The sequence below is a fragment of the Eumetopias jubatus genome, unplaced genomic scaffold (assembly GCF_037043125.1).
Source record: "Eumetopias jubatus isolate StellerSeaLion01/CBP00866 unplaced genomic scaffold, mEumJub1_p1.0 scaffold_7, whole genome shotgun sequence".
Taxonomy (NCBI): domain Eukaryota; kingdom Metazoa; phylum Chordata; class Mammalia; order Carnivora; family Otariidae; genus Eumetopias; species Eumetopias jubatus.
Genome location: NW_028274813.1, coordinates 40,443,400 through 40,464,445, shown reverse-complemented (window position 1 = coordinate 40,464,445; position 21,046 = coordinate 40,443,400). Strand labels below are relative to the sequence as shown.

Sequence of the window (21,046 nt, the reverse complement as noted above, 5' to 3'; positions counted from 1 at the left end):
ACCTATTTTTGTAGGGTCTATAAAACAAAAAAAATATTTTGTGACAGAAAGTTATATGAAGTTCAAATTTCGGGGCGCCTGGGTGGCTCACTTGTTAGGCATCTGCCTTCGGCTCAGGTCATGATCCCAGGGTCCTGGCAGGGTTCCCTGCTCAGCTGGGAGCCTGCTTCTCCCTCTCCCACTCCTCCTGCTTGTGTTCCCTCTCTCACTGTCTCTCTCTGTGTCAAATAGATAAATAAAATCTTAAAAAAAAAAATTTAAATTTCAGTGTCCACAATAAAGTTTTATTGGCACATAAGCATGCCCATTTTTTACAGATGCCTGTGGTTGCTTTCATAATAAAATGGCAGGGTTAACTAGTTGTGATAGAGGCTTAAGGGCGCACAAAGCCTAAAATACTTACTATTTGGCCCTTTATAGAAGAGGTTTGTCAACCCCTAGACTGGGGAATCATGGGCCAAGGAGAAGAATTGAAGAACTATCGTAGTCATTTTGGTGAGAGATGAGGGGAGGCTGAACCAAGGTCATGGCCTGGAGGTTGGAGAGAGTGGGGATTGGATTCCAGTTGGATTAAGCATGCAGGTTCCCTGCCCTCTGTCAAGCTTCCCTGCCCCATTCCCAACCAATTAGGCTTCTCCAATCAACATCTGATGTTTCCCAGCAAAGCAAGTCTCTAACTTCTCTCTTCCTAACTGCCTCACTCCCTCCCAAGTCCCTCCGCAGGTCCAACATGTGAAATGAGGATGATGGAATGTAGTGATGGGTGTGAATATGCTTAGTAAAATCACATACACACACAGGCAGCTGTTGGGATTACTCATTTGTGATGTGCTAGAGCAGTTAAGGAGGGTTGGCCAGAAGTGTCTACTGCCACTGAGGGGTCATGGGATGATTATTTTGCTTCCATTTTGGTCTGTATCTGGGAGACTAGGCTCTGAACAGTAGAATTCCAAATAATGTGTATTAAAAATGGCAGCCTGTTGGAAGTCTCAAAGCTTTGCCATCATCTACAGTTTAAAGATGGGTTTAATGGAGGACCTTGTATTTGGGGTTACACAGAAGAGCCAGCATAAAAATTTGGCCTTTGGGCTTTACTGAGGCTTTTAAACACAAATTACCTGTCAAAGGCAATATTTTGGTCCTTACTAAAAATTATTTCAATTAGGTTCTTAAATGTAATAGGCTCTCTATCTTATTACCCATCTTAGAAACTAGCCAAGACCCTCGTATTTTTTTGTTTATAGAACTGCTGGCTTTTTAAAAAAACTTAAGAAATGCTCTGGACTGATTTTTAGATCTCAGTGTTTCCTGAGCACCCCACCTCAATACAGCCAGAATATAATAAAGCTTGGGTTTAAGTGAAACAACCTATAAAGTACAAAAGTAAAGTTGTTCTCTATTTGTTTTCCAAATACTTTGCTCATACTCCTCCGTGTGCGAGGCACTGATACATGCCTTAGGCACTTTCCCTTAGGAGTTGACTCTTCAATAGGGGAAGTAAAACCCAAACCACAAATTACTGTAACTGTTGGCTGTGCCTCATAGGGGTCACAAAATGGACCACATTCAACCGGGTAGGTTAGGAAGACTGCCTGGGAATGAACTTGAAAGCTGAGCATGGGCCCTATGACCCTCCATGGGCTAGCTCTTGCCTACTTTGGGTTTTTTTTTTGGCCCTCATCTTCCAGTAGCCTGAACACTGTCTCCTTCCCCCTATAGAGAGGCGTTTAGTCATAACAGTAGTCCCTGAACAGTCTCTCTTCAGTTTACTGACAGTTGAGTGACAGGGTGTGCAGGACTCTGGCCTGGCTACCAAGGGGGATATGGCTGCTGCCCTGAGGACATACATTGGAGACAGACATTAACAGTTTATATTTTAATGAGCTAAGTCTTAACTCCCATCTTAACTCCTGGTGTACATCAGTGCTATTGCTGCCTACCCATGTTGGTTAACAAAGAATACAAGAATTGCATGCTTAGAGAAATTCTTATGGCAATTTGACATTGCTGAGATATTTCTACTATAGTTTACAAAAATATGTTTCTAACAGACTGTAGGGAAAGCAGCTAGTCCTTTGCCTCATATAGTTTGAGAAGCTGGTGTATAGATCACCATAACTTGGATTTTTTTTTTTAAAGATTTTTATTAATTTATTCATGAGAGACAGAGGCGGAGGGAGAAGCAGGCTCCCAAGGAGCAGGGAGCCCGATGTGGGACTCGATCCCAGGACTCTGGGATCATGACCTGAGCCGAAGGCAGACGCTTAACCATCTGAGCCACCCAGGCGCCCCATAACTTGGATATTTTTGAAAAGAACATTTTTGCATACACATTCCCCTCCTTCCATCAACAGTCATATCAACAGTCTAGAGTGGTTTTTTTTTTTTAAATCTCATCTTCATTTTATTGTGAAACTAGTATGTCTTCATTGTGACAACAACTTGGAAAGTACAGAAAAGTTTTTCATTTTTTTAAAAAAGTAAGCCATACATTTGACACAAGCTAACTGTTGGCTCACATTTTGGTGCATTTCTCTTGTTCTTTTTTCCTGCTCATATATGTACACTTTTTCTTACATAAATGGAACATTGTATATCCTTTATTTTACATATCCTAAAAATTTGCATGTCTTTAAATATTATTTTACAGATAACTGCTTGGTGGTCTGTCATCTAGTTGTACCATGATTATCCTTTTCATATAGTCCTTTATTACTAGCACTTATTTTATGCCCTCATTTATTATAATAGCCAGGGCTTTGAAAATTTTTGTGACAACATCTTTGATAGTATCTCTGAATATTTCATTGGGATATATTTCTAGAAGTAGAAATACCAGGTCAGCAGTATGACTATTTCAGGGGTTTGATGGATTGCCTGTCAGAAAATGTTGAACCAAATTTCAGTTATCACCAGCAGTGGATGGGCTCACCAGGGCTGTCAGGATTGGGGAGCGTGTTCACAAAGATAAAGGCAGAAGGAATGAGCAGACGACTTGGGTGGATGTTTATGGGGCTTGGAAAATGGTCTGTTGGCTAAAGTGGAAGATACTTTTAAGGAAATAGAAAAGACAGAGAAGTTGAGCTGGATCTGATTTGGTGGAGCACGGAAGCCAATTAAATTGGTACTGGGGAGATTTGGTGGGTTTGGATCAGGAAGATGAGAGACCCAAGGCTTTGCAATGGAAGATGGGCTTCTACAGCACAATCTGTGCCACAGTACCACTCATTCCCTGTACATGCCGTGCCCCTTCCCACCTCGTGCCTTTGTTTGCACTGTTCCAAAATGCTCTGCTTTCCATAATCTATCAAAGCTCCACTCATCCATCAGGTACTATTCTCAGATTCTTCCCAGTGGACTTTATGCTTGGTATGACTTGTAACAAAGTCATACAACTATTTGGTGCACTACTCTCTCACCAGATTATAAGCTCCTAGTGACCCATTTCATTTATGTATCTTTAGGTGCTTATAGTGCCTGGTATATAATAGGTATTAACACACATTTGCCAAAGGAATTCCAGGTACTGCATATTGCCTCCTATGGCCTTGCACAAGTACACTTTAGGCCAGGAGACGTATGCTTCAGCAGATTGGGATATTGGATGTCTTAGCTAAGTTTTTAGTCCAGAGCCGGTTGGATCATCACGTAGGGATACATGAGGGACACGCTGCTCTTAACATTTCCCTCCCCTTCCCATTCTAATTGCCAGCTTCCTGAGACCGCTATCCCTTAAGTGAGCAGGATCTTGACTCTAGAAGTGTTTGCAAATCCTAGTTATTTATGAGAAATTTTACCAGAGTTTGTATCATTGTATGAGATTGTTTTTAAAAAGCCATATGGCATCATGTTTTACACATCACTCATTCTTTGATTTGCTTTTTTCACTTGACCGTATAACGGGAATTTTCCCAAGGCAATACATATAATTGTAATCTTAAACTATATAATCATTAATGTAATTTTGTGGTATAAATTCAAATTCAAAAGTGTACAAAATGAAAAGGACTAGTTCTCCAGTCCCCTATTTTTATTTTACAGGCTACTGCTATTATTAGCCCTTTCTTATGTATATTCATAAGTACATATATACATTCTTTAAAAAGTAATCTTGTAGTATATATATCATACAGCATTTTGAACATGTTTCCATATCTACATATACAGATGCCTTGTTTTTAAATGCGTGCACAGTGTTCTATTATGTGAATATACTATAACCATGTCCTTATTGGTGAACTCATTTGATCTTTTCTGTTTGAAAATCTTTGATTCTTCTAGTTCATGTGAAGTCATTCTTCCTTTGTTATGAATTTAAATTATTCAACATGATAAACAGTAACTGAGTGCCTCCTTCCTTCCTGGCACTGTACAAGGCATGAGTGCCAACAATTTGCCTGATGTACAGTTCCTTCCCTTGACTTGGAGTTAATCGTGGTCTAACAGGAATGTACTCTCTTGAGGAACTTAGAATGTGATATGAGCTGGAATGAATAGATATGCCTCAGCATAAGTATCATTAATTCTACTTTGGGAAGGTAGAAAAGAAGAAATTGATATCAAACTTTAAAGGGTAAGAGATCCTAGATTCCTAGGGGGTGAGGAAGAGAAGGTCCTTCTTGCAGGGGAGTTAAAGAACAAGACAGGTTGGCAAGAAAGAGCATGTGATAGGCAAAGAATGGCCAGTAGCCCAATGCGATTGGGGGCATATGCTGTGTCATGCAGGGGTAGGATGGTACTGTTTGCTCAGCAGTTGGTCACAGGAAACATTCAACAAGTGAATAGAAGGATGTGCTCTTTGCCCAGCTGGACTCCGAATCCGCTTGGGGTTGTCCTCTCTGTGCCCTACAGGGGCATATCAACTGTCTTCAGTGAAGAGGTCTCTGCTTGAATTAGTCTGACTTAAAAAACAAAACAAACAAAAACAACAACAAAAAAACTTACCCATTTTTTTCTTCCTTAACCATGTCCTGTCTTCTTTTTTGCAGAGTTTAGTCACTTCAAGAAATAGAACAGAATTCAGCCATGGCCCCAAGGAAGAGAGGTGGACGGGGGATCTCGTTCATCTTCTGCTGTTTCCGAAATAATGATCACCCAGAAATCACCTATCGGCTGCGAAACGATAGCAACTTTGCGCTTCAGACCATGGAGCCAGCATTACCCATGCCCCCTGTGGAGGAGCTGGATGTCATGTTCAGTGAACTTGTGGTGAGTCCCCAACTTCCTTCCTGGCGGTGGTTGAGAGCCAGAATGGGGGAGAGGATGTGCATGGTTTGGTTTGGTTAGCCCTGGGCTTGGCCCTTTTTCAGTGAAATGACCCCTTTATATTGGCACCCCAACTGTGAACACTGAGCCTCTGGAGGAAGAGAAAGAAGAGGGTAGCATTACCACACTGAAGGGCTTTGCTTTAAGTGGAGGGATTTAGACCCTTAGGTCTTCAAATATGTGAGAGAACTGCATCCTAAGTTGCTCTTTCTATTCTTCCCCATTCCAGTCTGAGTCTATATTGTGTGCATAAATAATTCCCTCATCTGCTTCACACCTTCCACAATTCCCTAATGCTTTCTCCACCCCTACTCTCAGTGTATAGTATTAATATCTTTTTAAAAATTAGTCATACTCCTCCTCCTGTCCTGGATCCTTTGATGAAGGACATTATTACTTAAGTACAGTATAATTATTTATCCTAATGATAGGATTGCAGTAATAACTGTTGTGGGAAACTTTTTATAGATCCTATCATATTTTAGAATCCACTATACTGAAGTGAGAGATGTATCTGGTGTAGGACCCATTCATCAAAAGATGTTAAGTGCTTTCTTTAGCTTAGCTTTTCAGGCACTTCTGAAGTAATGTTTCTTTCCATTCTATGTTTTTGGGATATTCTGGCATAGTTTAAAGGGTAGTGGCATGGGGATTAGGAAGACGTTGGTTTGAATTACTGTTCTGACTTTATTATCTGTGTAAGTATGGAAAAAGCCTATAAGCCTGTTTTCTGGAAAGTGAGAAAAAAATAATGCCTCCTCCTAGTTTGATGTAGTGTCTAAGAAGAATTTACATAGTGGGAATGGCCCCATGCCTGACCCTCATTAGGTGCTCAATAAATGTTAAGTGAGTACTCTATCCTCCCTTTATCACCACTGGCATTTTGTAATGGAGTTAGTTCTAATCGGACCATTTATATTGTTCAACAGATATTAGAAAGTGCTATCATTTTGCATGATTCTTAAGTCAAGAAAGTAACATAGGTTTTGTTACTGCCCTCCAGGGGTAATATCTGAACTAATCAGATCAGTCCAGCTCTTCTAGACCAGAATTTACCTATAAGTTTATCATATGAGATAAGCCAGTATGAGAGGGTACTATGAAGCTGATGTTTGAGTTCTGGTCTCCTGAGTGGATTAACGGGCCTGTTACCAACCAGAATTGGTTGGGAAAAGGAAGAGATGGCTCTTGGCAGCATGTTTGTATTTTATGATGTTGATGAATATTTTCAGTGTTTAAGAAATCTCCTCAGGTGCCTGGGTGGCTCAGTCATTAAGCGTCTGCCTTCGGCTCAGGTCATGATCCCAGGGTCCTGGGATCGAGCCCTGCATCGGGCTCCCTGCTCCGTGGGGAGCCTGCTTCTCCCTCTCCCACCCGCCCCTGCTTGTGTTCCCTCTCTCGCTGTGTCTCTCCCTGTGAAATAAATAAATAAAATTAAAAAAAAAAAATAAGAAAGAAATCTCTCTCCTCTCCCACCTCTGCATGCAGAGACCTGTTCTAGGTGTTAATCGGGAGGTTCAAAATGGAAAACTAGAACCTGCTCCTAAATAGCTGATAGTTTCAGGAGCAAAAGGGGACGGATACAGATATAACAGCACTAGAGGAAGAAGCCCAGCCCACCTCTGCATAGATTGTCTACAGGTGTGTTGTGAGGTGTAGGACGTGGTGTTGAGGAGGTTAGTCACAGAAGACTTTCTGGAGGAGGTGAGCTGTGAGGAGCGATTGAAGGTGAGAAGAGAAGTGGAGGGGGTCTGTGTTAATGGCTGTCTCAGTCATCTTAAGCTAGTTCATCCTGTGATAGCAAAACCTCAGTGGTTACAAATGGCAGTGGCTTAGCACTTGTTAATGCTACATGGCTAGCTGTGATTCTGTTCCTCACCATCTTCCATCTAAGACCCAAGCCTGGTGGACGAGGAAGGAGAGACATGGTAAACTACTAGCAGGCTCTAAGCTCATGCTTGGAAATGATACATGTCACTTCTGCCCACATTTCTTTGGCCATTGAAAATCACATGGCCACTCCTGAGTTGACAGGGTAAGGATGGATCATTCTTCTGTAGAGGTTGGCACTGCAAATTGCGTGGACAGTCCTGAGGTCACTGGGGGGTGGGGGGGGTGGAGGACACATAATCCTCTTCCAGGGAGAGACAGTGAATCATCTACCATGATGGCTATCGAGAAGGGCAATAATGATGTATTCACGAGTTTGGTTTTATTTCCCACTTAAAAAAGTATTTTAAAACCAAAAGTCAACCTAAGGAGACAGATGTCGCAGATAGATGAGGGCTTTCGTGGTGGTAACGGAGCTGGTGGGCAGAGCTAGTACCCTCAAAGCACCCACATCCACTGTCTTTTCAATTGGATTCTATCAGACTCTCAAAATGAGACCTAAGCCAGAGCCCGTGTGGTGGCAGCTCCATGTACATCTTGAAGACAGCTCATTGTTCTGTATTCATAAGGGAGAAAATTCCACTCTCTGCCTTATTGATGTCTTTATTCTGTGTGAAAATTGCCTACAGCTGTTAGCTGTTAAAAAGCCAATGCCAAACCAGAACTTTAAGCTGAAACCATTGGAAAACAAATTATGTTGAGGTTTGTATCTGTCCTGGTGAGTGACGGATGGATTTCTGTCTACTCCTGACTTCAGGGACTTAGACCACAAATCCATCCCGTGGCCAGCAGTGTCCTGGGGCAAGAGAGGTGGGTTCAAAGCCACTGGAAACTTCTGCCCTGGGTTCTCTTTTGTGTTCACAGAAGCACTTCTGCCTTTGCCTGTGCACAGGAAAGGGAGGCCACGTGGGGAAGAGGGGGTACCGCGTGGCCTGTGGGGTCAGACCACTCTGCAACCTGTGCTGACTTCCTTTAAGATGGTTTCTGTTGGAATTTAAGTTTATTGCCTTGTCTATAAAATGGGGATAGTACCCTATCTCAGATAGGGTTGGTGTAAAGAAGATAATGTCTTTTAAAAGGCTGGCTCCTATTAGGTGCTTTACACCTCACATCCTAGTGCAGTGAGAGGGATGGAAAGTAATTCAGGTGTTTCCCGGGCACAACACCCTAAGCAGATATGCCGGGTTTTTCCTTTTCTTGAAAGCTAATCTGCCTGCTGTGAGTGAGCCAATGTGGGTCCTAACTTGCAGGGCATTTTACCTCTGTATCTGTTGGAAAGCATATCATCACAGCCGGTTGTTGTAAGCTGGTTTCCTTTGCCTCTTCTGATGACGCATTTAATGTTTTTAAAAGTGGTGCTGAATAGGTTGCTTGCAGAATTGCTTACTGCAACCTTATCATCTCATAAATAAAGGAAAGCTGAATGGGAGGTCAGCCATGGGAATGTGTATAGAAGGTGGGCTGCGAGGATCACCTGCTACAGGCAGTGGAGGCAGACTCATTCCAATTTCAGGATGTGGTGGTTCCTGGAGGTCCCAGTCCAAAAGCCTGCTTATCTTTTTTTTTTTTTTTTTTAAATAACAGCTTTACTGAGATCTAATTTACAGACTATGTAATCACCTATTTATAGCGTATAACTCAGTGGCTGTTAGTATATTCACAAAGTTGCACAAGAATTACCGCAATAAATTTTAGAACATTTTCATGACATCCAAAAGCAGCTCCCTTATCTATTAACTGTCACTTCTCATTTCTCCCCAACTCAACCATCCCCTGGCTACCTCTAATCTACTTCCGTTTCTGTGAATTTGCCTATTCTGGGCATTTCATGAAATGGAATCATATGATATATGGTCCCTTGTGACTGGCCTCTTTCACTTAGCATAATCTTTTTAGTTTATCCATGTTGTAGTATATATATCAGTACTTCATTTCCTTTTGTGGTTGGATAATACTCCACTGTATGGACATACCACATTTTGTTTATCCATTCATCATTGGTGGACATTTGGGTTGTTGCCAATCTTTAGCTATTATGAATAATGCTACTGTAAACTTCATTCACATACAAGTTTTTGCATGGAAATGTATTTTCAGTTCTCATGGATATAGACCTAAGAGTGGAATTTCTGGGCCATATGGTAACATAATGCTTAACTTTTGAGGAACTGGCTACACCATTTTACATTCCCACCTGTAGTATGTGAGGGTTCCAGTTTGACCCCATCTTTGCCAACACTTGTTATTACTTCCTACAGATTGACCTGCTGTTTTTAAAGCTATTCTGTATCTCCTGGAGAACTGAGGACCTGTAACTTGGAAATTTTTTAGCTAATTAATTAATTACTTTTTGTGAGTCGTCGAATAGAAATAGTCTCTACGCTAACAGTTTTTAACTTATTTAAAAAATAACTGAGTTGAGAGCTTCTGCAATCTCTGCTCTGTATTTTATGCCTTTCAGGCATCGATCCTTTTTTTCCTGTATTACCTCCCCCACCTTCTCGCCCCACTTTTTCTGCTTTGTCCTTTGCTTCAGCCACAAATTGTGAGCATAACCGACCTAAGACTCAATACGGTTCCCATAAAATAAGATTATCTATGGTCTTTCTACAGGCTTTTAAAGGTCTTAGATTTTTTTTTTTTTTTTTGCCAACCTATTTGAAGACTCCTAGGCATTATAACTCTATAAGTGGTCCTTATTCAGGTAGCTTGTTCATCTCAATGTTAGCAAATAGAAGATTTCCTTTGGGATGAACAGAAAAATGTGTCATTAATTGGTCAGTTCTTTTGGGGTGTATGCGTGTGATAAGTGCCCGGAGGTAACTAGTGAGCAAAGCAGCAATGATTCTTTATGAATTTATGGGACTGAAGGTCTAGAGGGGGAAACAGGCAACTAAACACGTGATCTTATCCAGAGTGCCCAAGGATTATAAGGGGCTCCTCCCCAGTATATATTGTTGGGGAAGAATGTTCAGTTCCCTTTTATCATGAGGAGGGAGTCCCACTCACAGTTTCCATGTGTATAACCCTAGCTCTCTTGTCCAGGAACTCCTAGCTTCTCTTCCAGCTCCTCTTGGGAATATGCATAGTTGAGTCCCTCTCACTTCCTCAATTTCTCTCCAAATCAACCTGCTTTTAGGAAAACACATTTTGTGGCCCTTGGTGCTATAAATTTCCTAGGAGTAAGCCCCCCTGGGGAGTTCTGCAGTTGTCCAGCTGGCAGTAAGTGTCTAATTCAGCGTTGAAATCTCGGCAAGGCCACTTGTCCGCAGGTGCAAGTTGGGTTCTCCAACTCCACTTTCATGCGTAAAAAAGAAGGTATTTGATTTCCATTCTTGCTTGGCTCCTTAACTTAGCTGTTGGTTAATTCCAAACTTTCTATTTGCTGACACCTACTCCCAAACCCCACAGATTCCGAAACTAGTGTGGAAGGGTCTTGGAAGGCTTTGTGGAGGAAGTTTCATTTAATGTAAGACATGAAAATCAAGTAGGAATATCCAGGCAAGGGGAAGAGAGGAATGTTACAGACTGTGAGAACAACATGTGTAGGGGGCTGGGAGGTGGGAGAAAGCACGGGAGGCTCAAGGAACAGAAAGTTCAGTGTAGATGGAACATGAAATAGGAGGCTGGGAGGACTGAGGTTTCTGAGAAGAGGTTCTGGAGAAAGGGATGGGGATGATTGTATTATTGATTTAGTTATATATCTTAGATTCTTATTTGAATGAGAGGAAGGTATCTCTGCTTTCTTACAGTTTTCTCAGCGAACCAAATATATAAAAGTACAGCAAAATATTTTGCTGTCTGATTACATATACAAAAATAACGATTGCTCTTTGAAGTCTTTGTAAAGTGTCGATAAGTTTAGCAAAAGGTGTCCTATCTTGTTGAATAGATTCTGTTTTCATTTGAGTCCATTTGTTGAGGTGAGATGCTTTCTTGCTGTAGTGTATACCTCCTCAGGGTACTTTAATTTTGAAATGAAAAGGAAAGAGAGAATTACAAGGAGCCCCCTTTTGCTCTTCCACCCAATGCATAGACTCCTGCATATACCAGAAATTGGTGGGCTAAGGGTTACCTACAGAATATTCCATAGTCACAGTGATACTGGAATTGGTGTCTCCTAACAGGTTCCCTCAGCTCTCTTGCCTTGTGAAACATGCAGATGTTCAACTGCTTTACCTGGCTGAGATTTTAAGTGAGAAACCAGGTTTATCTCAAACCTGGTTTGAAGTGTTTTGCACCAAATCTCCATTCTTCTAGTACACTCATTGTTTTAATGTATTTGGAATCGGTTTCATAGATTTATTAGAGGAAAGCTTTCATTTCTAATACAGTACATCACTATGAATTTATGACTAGTTGGAAATATGCATCATGGACCCGACCTTTCCTAAATCTGAAAATGTGACCAATTACATTTTACACTTTTCTGGTTAATCTGTCTTCTTTTGAATTCACTGCTTAGTCTTCATTTATTTGGCCAATGGGTCTAATGTTTTAAGATAATATACTAGAGTACTGTGCCTTCCAAGAAATGTAAACTATTTTAAACTTACTAAAAAATTCATTATTGATCACAAAACTACCATTTATACTATTGAGGATTGTCAGTGAAAATTAAATCTCAATGGGGAATGTGGCGATGATGGATACCATAGGTTGATGGGAAGATTTGTATCCTCATAAATATAATTAATCACTAGAGGTCAGCTTTATTATTATTAATTACTGGGGACATTAGTAGCCAGCATAGAATTTGAGAAATGAAGATAGCAGGAATGAGAGAATTTTAGTTGACCTATCAGAGTCAGATGAATTCACAGTCAAGGTGTAAACTGTGCCAAGTGAATTCACTTGGGAATCTACATCAGTAAACTTTTCATTTTTCAATATATTCTGAAGTCACTTTGGTATGAAAGGAGCTACAGGAATCCAAATTTGTCTTACAGATTTACCGGTGTACAAATTTTGTTCTTTTCCTAGCTATGTCAATTTTTACCCATCTTTCTCAGGCTGCCAACATAATTTCATTTATTACTAGGGCTATCTTAAGCTCTTTTTAATAAAAATTCTTCCATTATCACTAGAATTGATGACAAGTTTCAACACTTTTTATCTCTTTGTTTTTAAACTCGCCTTTCACACTAAGGCCATGACTAAGAATAGAAAGTTTCTCATAGGAGCTATTTAGTTCTCTCTCTCCAAGAAAAAATGCAAAAATTGGGTATCGAAAACGTTTAATTTTAACCTGATTGAAGGAGAAAAAAACTGGTTGTAAGGAATCTAGTTTTAATCTATTGTTTCTTAGAGTGTAAAGGATTGCTCTCAGTATTTAAGCAGAGAAAATCAGACTATATAAAGACTTCAAAGAAATGTCTAGAATACTCTCAAAGTGTTCAGTTATCTAGAAGCCAAAAATCAGAATCCAGTGAAAAGATTGATATTAAAATTGTTCTATTTCCATGAGGTTAAAATTCTTTTCATTTGATAAACCTATAAAGGTCAAAGAGAAAATTCTGTTTAGCTAAAGGACATGATTAGTTGACAATGAAGAAAAAAATATATATATTGAATAGGTCTTCCCCTGACTCTGTGGCATTTTTGGATACATCAACTTGATGAGTTTATAGAAAAATGTTTAGAACAGTATGAAAATATGCAATACATCACAGAGGGAAGTGGGAAAGTAGATATGGGCTTAAATGTATTCAGTGCTAAAATTCCTATGTAGCAGATGTGAACTGCTGCCAATACACGGTCAATTTACAGATCACAAAAAAGTGATCCTAAACCCAGAACTTTATAAACAAATTATTTTGGCCCCGAGAACAACTGATGATTTGTGGTACAGGCTGATGTTAGTATAGGTGGTTTTGCTTGCTTATATCTGTTGTACTTCTGAATAGAACATTACATTACTTCTAAGAATCAAAGTAGGGTTGGCAGTAGATCTTCATCCCAAAGGACAGTCTATGTTTCTTTGTACTGGTTGGAGGCCCTGTCTGCTTAAAGACAGTAAGATGGTCAGCATGGCTTAAGTTCCCTCTTGTCTTCTGATTTACTAAACAAATCCAGTAAAGCTTAAGGTAAAAACACAAAACCATTTTATTCCTTCTAGTACCAAATTTATATTTTATCTCGCCAAGATCATTCCAAATGTCCTTTCCTATAGGCTATTAAGTATAGATTTTTTTTACTGCATGTTAGATACTTAAATCAATACACTTATTTCTGGGTGCTTCTTAATTTAGATTTACAGGGACTGAAATGGGAGGGGGAGTGTGGAAAGATGGAGGAAAGAAACATGAAAACTTTTTTTCTTTTAATACAAATAGCTGCAAAACCATCTCTGAACTAATGATGTTAGAAAATGGTTATGAGTTCCCTTGGCCTTGATGAATTTCATTACTATGAATTCTAAAGAGACTGAGCAGTATATACCTACTTACCTGATTATTTAACTTAATCCTCAGGCTACCATGTGCAGATTACGCAAAGTCAACATACTGTATTGACTTGCCAACTCTCTACATGTTCCCATATAAATCAATACAGGTTTTAAAAGACTGGGAAAATAATTTCATCTCCATAAGTGATGTGGTTTAGTAAGCTTTCCAGTATAATTTTGAAAATGTATTTCAGTAATGGCTAGAACAATCTGGTAGTTTGTATAAATAACTGCACATGAGAATATATATCGATGCATTGGAATTCATCTAAGTATCATTTGCTCACATAAAACATATGTCACATGGCCTGTGGGAGGTAAATGTCCAATATGTGGATAGTGTATTTCAGTTTTAACTGTCCTCATTTTTATCCACTGTACTTGGAATCCTCCCCTCCCCCACCTTCAATTCCCAGAATTACTCAGGAATTTCAGACTGTTTCTTGCTGTGTGTTACAGGAGCTCAGTACCAGTTACATCTTTTAGTTATGATTTTTTGGCTTATGGATAAAGAAACATATCTCTGTATATTTTTTGGAAAATAAGATCCTTAAAAATGTAGCAATTTTTTCCCTCTTGTCCAATTTTAAATGAATCCACTGGAAACATCCTACAGCTGCTGTTTATTTCATTACACAATGGAATATTTAAGAACTAAATTAAACCAAATGACTGAAAGCTTACTTAGAATGTATATACAGGTTGTTTTCAGGAAAGTTGGGCATTTCTTGGATGTAGAAGAAAAAGTCAAGTCCTTTGCCATCTTTTAAACAATCAGATGGTTTGAGTTCATTCCCATATGGACACTCATTATGTTAAATCCATCTATGGATAGACACCTTTGCATTTTCAGAGAGCAGAATGACACACAGGCATTGTAATCTGAGTTTTCATCCTGAGGAACCCCAGGGTCCAGAGTAGGGCGTGGCCCAGAGTGGGTGCTCAGTAAATGCTTGTGGCCTGGATGAGTAACTAATTACTAAAGGTTAATACTTGAGATGCTCAGTAACTATTTGAATGCATGCATGCGTGCATCTGTGCATGAATTCATGACTGCTGAATCTTCCAGCGGTTGGGTATATATATTCTGAATTATTCTCAAAGTAGAAGTGATGGATTTGGGCTGGTCCTTGCACCCTTCCTGTCCCCCATCCACTGTTATCATTCTCTTTAGTCCTACTCTTCATAGGGGAACACCAAAGTATCTAGCATCAAGGGTAGCAGCTTGAGAGGGTAAGGTTGATAAGGTTTAAGAATTATTTTCTGTCCAGTCTCTCTACCATGACATGATAAATAGCTGCAGTGTGGGAAGAGACCTATTGTGCTAAATATCTTTTGACCCAGATAAAACTTAAGTGTCCGCTGAGCTGCCAAAAAGTCTCTGAAGACCTTGCTGAGCAGGTGTGGGAAGGGCCTGGGCTAGGGAGAGCACCGCAGGTGTCATTCAGGGAAGGGGAACTCGGTTTCACAGTTGCCCCCAGGGCCTTTGGGTGCCTTTCTGTGTCTGTCACTCTACCCTGGTTCTTTGTCCCAGGAGACAAAGTCCTTTCATTCATTCAGTTAGGGAAACACTGCTTAGAAATTCTCAGTTAAGCCTTGTCACCACCAGAAGTTGTACCAGATTATAGATGTAAAAACTGGATATTTAGGTGGCTGGATGGATATTGGGAGATAATTTTAACATATACTTAGAACAGAGTTATTTATTTTAGATTCCTGGAACACTGCTGGTAATGTGTACTAATTAAAAGTTAAAGTTGCTCTAATGAGTTCTGGTTGAAATAACACAAGCTAAATAAGAAGCCTACAGGTTTAGCAGCAGATTTTTGTCTAGCAACCTGGTTATAGTTTGCATTGCCTACTATTAAAAGAGGGGAAATAGTACAAAACACTTAACCATTGGTAATAAGAAACTAAAAATTATTTCTATTAGTCAGCCTTTGCTTGTGGGATCTCACTTCATATTTTTATATATCGAATGGAAAACATGTCTGTCAGACACAGAGAACATGACTGTAGGTGGTGGTGAGTCATACTGTGGTATTTCGTGTAATGACTAAGAATGTTGGCAGAAATCTTACCGGCTGAAAACCTTCAAGGTTTGTTCTCTTGTGTGTACACATCCATTTTGGGATTTAAAGTACTCTGTTGTTTTCCATTTATGTTTTTCCTGACTGGTTAGGAGCAGGTAATAAGTCACTGAATGTACTTCTATTTAAACTGACAAATATGGAATCTCACTTTCAGATTTCAAACCACTGCTATGAAAGTAAAGGACTGTTTCTCAAGGTCACTGTGGTTAAGTTTTAAGAGCTGAATTGGCAGTCCGTGACTTATGGATGTGATGGTCACTTGCTCTTATAGGGATGGATGTTCATAAATTTGATGAAATGTCTCAGCCTAATAGTACATTTTCTCTCTACGTTTGTAAAACTGTAATTTGGCCTTTTCTCCCACGACATTGTACTTATCACTATGTTATATGACCTAAGGCCTAGTCACTTGTGCCCCTGAGCGTCTGACTTATTTCTGGTAGTGTTGAGTTATGGGATGAAAGGAGAGGGTTAATGACAGAGAGGGTTAAATCCAGAAACGGCTGATGTAGGGTGTATGTTAAGTGAACCTGAGGATTGCTGCCTATGGTCCTGTGGGGAAATCTTCGGTGGGTGGGGCTAGGGTGGGTGAATTGGGTCTCCATGCTGTGGGCAAATACCTGAAGTATGTAATTTGAAGGAGAAAAGTTAGCTTTGTCTGAGCAATAATAATGGTTAGAAATTCCGTGAGGTCTGTACATTGAGTCAGATAGCTCGTTACCTGGTCAAGACCACTAAAAAACAAAAACACACAAAACAGTAAGTTGATTGACAGGGTGACCCCTGGGACCTATCTTAGCTTCTTGTCTCCTCATTTTTTTTAAATCTCCCCCCAACCCCCACCAGCATTAATTGCATATCCTTCTACCTCTGCGTGAATCTGTATTAGTATGTATGTAAAGAGTTCGCTTAACTCATTAGAAATAGAAATCCAGAATTCCTTTGTTAAAGATTTCTCTTGTTAATCTGGAAACTTACTTGTTGGCTCACTGAAATCTATTGATTTGGTAGATTTTCAAAGAATAAATGCTTTCAACACTGTGTTGGAAGTTTTATAAATAACTCCCTATCTCAGTTTAGCTAAATCTCTAAAAAGAGCTCTTTCAACTCATTTAAGACCCTTATTGTATATTTTTTCAAAATTCCTTCCCTTGCTTTATCTAGCAAATCAATCCATTTCCTTAGATTTATTTGTACTGTGCCAATTGTTTTATGATTTATATAGATTTCTTTATAGCACTGCCTGCTTACTGTGCAGTGTAGGACCAGTGAGATTTCTTTGTACAGAACCTTTCAGAAGTGGATCTTAATAATATGCTTTGTTTGTGATGAAGCCTAGAAGTTTAGTTCCCACAGCTGGGCCTCGCTCAGAGGTCCTTTTTTCTTAATAGAAAAGATATAATGTATACCATTTTTCCAAGATACTATATCTCATATAGATTTTATGAAGATATTAAAAGCAATTAATATTTTCTCTAAGGAAAGCCTATATAGGCTTTTGTTTGCTGGTTTTAGTTTTCAAGAAGCTTGAGCTCTGAGGGGAAGAGGAATGATGCTTGGTGCGATTGTTTCTCCTTTTTATCACTGGCTAAATTATTTTCCTTCAATTAACTTAAAACTCTGTCCAACAAAAAATAATATGAAAGAAAATTCTGTGGCCAGTGAAAGGAGCTGGGCCATCCGAGTCTAGGGTGTAGGAGTAGGAACTAAATTTGTTCTGCTTGTCTTGGCATTAATTGACAATCCCCAAAATAATATCTGACTTAGCGTGACTGTAAAAAAACAAAACAAAACAAAAAGTAAGGTGATCTAGAAGCCTCCAGGATGCCTTCTGGGATTGGGCTAATTACATTTGTTAATCTTCACGGAAAACTTGCTTATTAATTCACAAAGGCACAGAGGAGCCAACACTTTTCTATAGCGCCATCAGTAGGGAAAAATGAAAACGAAAACACTGAAAAGGTATTAATGTATCATTAAATTTAACATCACTTTAATTTAATATTAAGGGACCTTAGGGGAAATACTATCTCTTGGTCTAAATGGAATGCATATTAATAGAGTCTATATAATTTTCAAGGAAAGGATATTTCATATAAGTGATCTTTGGTTGGTTTCAAACAAAAGTTGTGTCTGAAATTGTAACAGTTCCCAGAGCAAACTACTTATCCTAAAGGGGACCACATTTTTCCTTTTCTTTACATTTTTCCCCCCGCCCCGGTCAGGTTCTCTTCTAAGCCAACTCCTGGGTTTATCTAATGTTCAATCAGAAATTTCTTTCCTTATGGTTTACTCAAGGTTATGTTTACTCTACTCTGAATTTTTTCTTTTCCTTGGGGCTCCAACAACCAAGCTTGATTCTTTTTCTTTAGCAGCCTATTGAGATGTAATTTACATGCTATAGAATTCACCTATGGTAAGTATACAGTTCAGTGAATTTTAGTAAATGTATGCAGCTGTGCAGGGATTGCCACAGTCCTGCTCCAGAACATCGCCATCACCCTGCCCATTTGCAGTCAGCCCTGCCTGCCTCTAGCCCCAGACAACCACCAATCTGTTTTCTGCCCCACAGATGCACTTTTTCTAAAAAAACCTCATGTAAAGAGATACTGAGATCTAGGGACCCTGCCTTGTTTTCCATGATTGCCTTTTTCAACATTTGAATTAAGTATCAAAATGAAAAATCTCTGTAATCTCTAATATTACTTTGAAGTGATGTCAGAGCTTGAAGGATCTAATATGTCAAGGTGATTTTCAAATTAGTTTGTATGACATTCTTTTTCCTCCTCCGTCAACTGTGATTTTATTCCCCTCCTTGTCCAGCAGTATATCAAAATGAGTGCAAGTAGCTGGAGAAGAGAGAAGGCAAAAGACATCCAGCCATTTTGTATTTAAAGAAGGACCCCAGGGAGCACCTGTGTGGCTCAGTTGTTGGGCATCTGCCTTCGGCTCAGGTCATGATCCCAGGGTCCTGGGATCGAGCCCGCATCAGGCTCTCCGCTCAGTGGGAAACCTGCTTCTCCTTCTCCCAGACCCCCTGCTTGTGTTCCCTCTCCTGCTGTGTCTCTGTCAAAATAAATAAATAAAATCTTAAAAAAAATAAAGAAAGAAAGAAGGAACCCAAGAGTCAGGTCTAGGAGTTACAGAGTAAGATTCAAACGTAGAAGCTAAAACTAGACTAGACAGCTTCTGTAAGAAACCGTAGAATACTTCTTGACTTGCAAGTTGCAAAGACCCCTCAGAGAAGACAAAAAGCACTAACTCTAGAAGAAAAGATAATAAATTAGACATCATTAAAATTAAAACACCTAATGATCAAAATAGATTGTTAACAAAATAAAAAAGCGAGCTATAGGCTAGGAGAAATAGTCTCTATATACCCAGGACAAAGGAGCTGTTTCCAAAATATGTAAAGAATGTGTTTAACTCAATAAAGACAGGCAACTCAATAAAATTGGTCTAAAGACTTGGATAGTTCACAAAAGAACACATGGGAGTGGCCACGTGAAAAGGTATATTCACCCGTCAGTAATCAGGGAAATGCAAATTAAAACTACATTGAGATAACTCTTCACATAAACTAGATGGTTAAAATTAAAAAGACATAGCACCAAATTTTGGTGAAAATGTGGAGTAACTAGAGCTGCCACATATTGCTAACAGAGAGTAAGACGATATACAGTCAGTTTCTCGAGTGTGGAGTGCTGCGACCACTCCAGTGCATACCCTTGCCGAACTGAAAATTGTATTCTTCAGATCTGTACGTTTCACTGTATGTGCATTTTACTGACCAGAGAAGGGGGGGGGGTTAATTTTTGAAATACACTGATGATTACTATATCCTACAATAATCCCCTCCCTTCCTCCCTCCTCTTCTTCCTCCCAGCTTTCCCACCTGCCCTCCCCTTACTTTTTGGGGGGGAGGGGCAATCCAGCTATGTCAGGTATTATTTCAGAACAATAATTAGTCAATTAATGGCAAAGATGAATAGAACAAATTTAGTTCCTGCCCTCTGGGAACGAGTCCAGGATGGGAGTCAGACATGCCAATAACATGACAGTAGCAATGTGATAAATGCTGTGAGGAGAGGTGAGAATAGGGGAGCGGCCCGCTCCAGGAAAGTGAGAGTGTGCTGTCTGGAGGAGAATAGGTGCCTTCTTGTAAAAGCTTCGATGAATAGGACTGATCCTTAGATATGCTGGGAAGGGCATTCTGGGGGGAAAAGGGGGGGGGGGGACAGCATATACAAAAGTTTCAGAAGTGGGCAACTTGTGACCAGAAGTGCTAAAAGGTGGTTGGTGGCTAAGCGGTGGTGGCCATGGCCATGGCGGTGGTGGTGGTGGCGGCAGAAGAGAAGGGACAAGTCAGCATATCGAAAAGGGCCTCCACCTACCTGCTGAGGAATTTTGGACTTTATCCTGAAAAGAAGGGGAACCACTGAAGCTTTCTATCATCTTGTCTTCCTAACTAGATTCTTAAATTCCATGAAATCAAGGTCTGTTATTCATCTTTGTGTTCCGTTGTCTGGCCAGGGTCCTGGAATGGGTAGGACAGCAAGTAAGTGTTGATTGATCTCTAAGGCTGTGATAGTCTCTTAAGAGTCTTGCATGCTTGATTCAGCCATATTATTAAAATGGAATGAGTCAGAGCAGAGATACTTTTGGAATGGAGGCGTGGGGGTCTTATTACACTCTGGGCCTTGTGCCGAGGCACTCCCAGCCATTATCTAATTCAATCTATGTCATTCTTACTCAGAATCTGCCAGTGACCTCTGGTTGCTCTTAAGAGAAAGACCAAAGTTCATAGTATCCTTCAAAGCTACTGTTCACTCACTGCCTGTCGTGCTTTTTACCTATTTAGTTCCTATTCATCTCTCAGCTTTCGCTTTGCTTCCTTGGGGCAGCCTTCATTGCCCTGCCTTTCCCCACAATAGGTGGACTGTCAGAGCTCAGCTTCCTGTGTGATCATATCTTGGTTCATGTGATTACTTGATTTCCGTTCTTCTCACTCAAGAATATGAGCTCTGTGGTACTTTTTTGTCCCTTGCACCTAGCACAATGCCTGGCATTTAATAAATACTAAAAAAAAAAAAAAAAAAATTGGTTGCATGAGTGAATCCTCACGGGAACTCTGTCAGATATATATTATCATTCTCATTTTTCAGGTGAAGAAATTGAATTCCAGAGGTTAAGTCACTTGCGCAAGATTGCATAACCCATGAGAGCCAGACCTGGAACTCAGGACTGGCTGACAACAGCATCCTCCTCTTTCTGCTAATGGACACTCAGTAGGCTGTCAGTGCAGCAGATGGATACATTTTCATACTTGCATCAGTGCCGTGATTTTACC

General features: G+C 39.9%; 1 protein-coding gene across 3 annotated transcripts in view; it reads left to right on the top strand.

Moving 5' to 3' along the window:
* DAAM1 (dishevelled associated activator of morphogenesis 1) overlaps positions 1-21,046 on the top strand; it is a 164,368-nt gene that overhangs the window by 59,361 nt on the left and 83,961 nt on the right. For all 3 annotated transcript variants that reach the window (XM_028100530.2, XM_088024578.1, XM_028100537.2), the window contains exon 2: positions 4,989-5,208. In XM_028100530.2, the coding sequence (XP_027956331.1) occupies positions 5,026-5,208 (183 nt within the window). In that variant the 5' untranslated portion in view covers positions 4,989-5,025. The remainder of the gene's footprint in view (positions 1-4,988; positions 5,209-21,046) is intronic.